Below are 2,088 nucleotides of genomic sequence, written 5' to 3' on the forward strand. Positions count from 1 at the left end.
AAAGATAAAGAATTGCAGTGCACCGAGACGTATTTATGTAAGTAAAGGTACCAATCTCCACAACAGAGCAATCGCGGAAGCAGTCGGACAGCTCTGCGCCGTGTTCGTACATCCAAGATTAGCTGTGTTTATTTGCATTGCACTGTTTGCAGGGTACGCTACTATTTCATGCAAGCAGACATAATCTGGATTATAATATCACTAAGTCATCCTAATAAAATTCTGTGTTTTCATCCTGATCCAGCAGTACTTTTAAGTCCAAATCTTTGAAGAGCGAAGTGAGACCAGTGCCGTTGTCCCACTCTGAGACAGAGTCTTGGGACACAACATTATTCAGTTTTGTGCTGTTTAGCTTTCCTGATATGAACATTTCTGTTTCCTGAGTCTCTGGGAACTGCAATTTATTTGTAGAGTGTGCGAATGAATCAGGCAAGATCCACCGCTCGGTGTTGCTCTCTCCTGGGAAGCTGCTACCAGTGCTGACTGAGGAAAAGAGAGTGGCTGATAGGGACGACAGGGGTTTGTCCTGTGGCACGTAGTCTGTGTCAGCTGTCACTGACGACAGCAGCAGTGGCAGTTCTGTCTGTCGTCTGTAGCATCCTCCCTGCTCCAGCAAAGACAGGGACAGGGATGCAGGCACTTTGCTTTCCATCCCATCAGTCTGCAGCAGCAGCTGCTGTGTGTGCCCAGGGCTCCCCTGTGCGAGCACCGACTCCCTCGTGTCACTGCTGGGCCACGACACCAAGTCTGGAACTTGCTCTTTGTAATTCCAGTGGCTGCAGCTCTTGCCCAGCATCTGAGTTATGAGCTTCCCAGCAGCAAAACTGTCTGGAGAAACTGCTTTTAACGTTTGATTTGGCTGCAAATCCTTCTTGTCAACCTGCTCCGTGTCTTTGACACACACCCCGTAGGTTAGAGGCAGGGTTTTGCTGGACGTGGCAGTAGGGGCGCTTTGCTTGGCCGTCTGAGGAGCGTAACCAGCAGGAGCTGTGCGTGCCGGGCAGGGAGGATGCGTGGGCAGCTGGAAGGGAGGCACGTCCGTCTGCTGCTGATAGACGGGTTCTGGTGGACGGAAAGACCATGGTGGCTCCAGTGCTCGGTCCAGGTGTTGGCTGATCTGTGGTAGCTGCACTTCAGGGATGAGCAGTGAGGGTTTGCATAAATTAATGGGCTTTATGATATGTTCCACTGTCAGCGTAAGAGGCTGGAACGATGAAATCCCTCTGAAGTCCTGGGGAAGGAGATAGACAAACATGAATTAATAACAAGAAGCTGTGAAGTCTTGCTTTAGAGTCTTTAAACTTTTCCTTGGACAAATATCAGTAAAAGCCAGTAATGACCACCAGGGAGCTGCCCTGTTGATAAGAGAACTCCGTTTTTTTCCTGGGAATGACCCTTCAGAGCACTACAGATGTCTCTCATTATGCATCAGGGCAACTCTGCGATCTTAAAATATGTAAATCAAATTGCCAGTGGGTTGCTTAAAAATTGGAAACCAAAATCTTTAAAAAACTTCTGAAATTTTTAGAAGAAAGAAAATGTCTAAATTTCTGTGGTTTTGAGAGCTGTTCTAACATCGATATGTTCGAAATCTATAGATCCCTGCTCTCCTCTAGGTACCATATTCAGTTTATTTCCTTTAACAGAACAACCAAGGGTCTTCAAACCTGCGGGCATCTTCGCTGTCCGACTTTACAACGCCCTGTAACCAATTTCCTCTCCCAGGACGACCAGATTGAAACTGCAGTGGCTGTCCAGGCAATGCTCCCGTCTGCCCATTCATCCCCCTCAAGTAGCAATGCTCTTTGGGGGCATGCATACAGTCCTGAGAATATTAAAGATTTACTGCACGGGTTTAGGAGCACTTACCAGAGACATGGGCTGTGCACTGTGTTGCTTGACGTATTTATAGATGACGTAGCTGATGGCAGCAAACACCAGCCCGGCACAGAACGCAAGGGCCACGAAACAGTAGAGAAGCCACGAGTGGTCTGGTAGCGGGGAGGAGAACAAGGGGAAAATACAGATTCAGTGACTTGGATTAGAAAAGCTGCATGGCATTACAGAATCACAGAATCACAGAATCAC

At 47.8% G+C, this 2,088-nt stretch overlaps 1 protein-coding gene across 1 annotated transcript; it reads right to left on the bottom strand.

Annotated features, from left to right (window-relative positions):
• Positions 1 to 211: 211 nt before the first annotated feature.
• Positions 212 to 1,995, bottom strand: IL22RA1 (interleukin 22 receptor, alpha 1; the record flags this gene model as incomplete). The annotated part of the gene is made up of 2 exons (XM_010187223.1): positions 212 to 1,231; positions 1,870 to 1,995. Coding segments are annotated over 2 exons (1,146 nt in total), but the record flags the coding sequence as incomplete, so codon positions are not given.
• Between the last annotated feature and the right edge of the window lie 93 nt (positions 1,996 to 2,088).

This window comes from Mesitornis unicolor, unplaced genomic scaffold (assembly GCF_000695765.1).
Source record: "Mesitornis unicolor isolate BGI_N332 unplaced genomic scaffold, ASM69576v1 scaffold3406, whole genome shotgun sequence".
Lineage (NCBI taxonomy): Eukaryota > Metazoa > Chordata > Aves > Mesitornithiformes > Mesitornithidae > Mesitornis > Mesitornis unicolor.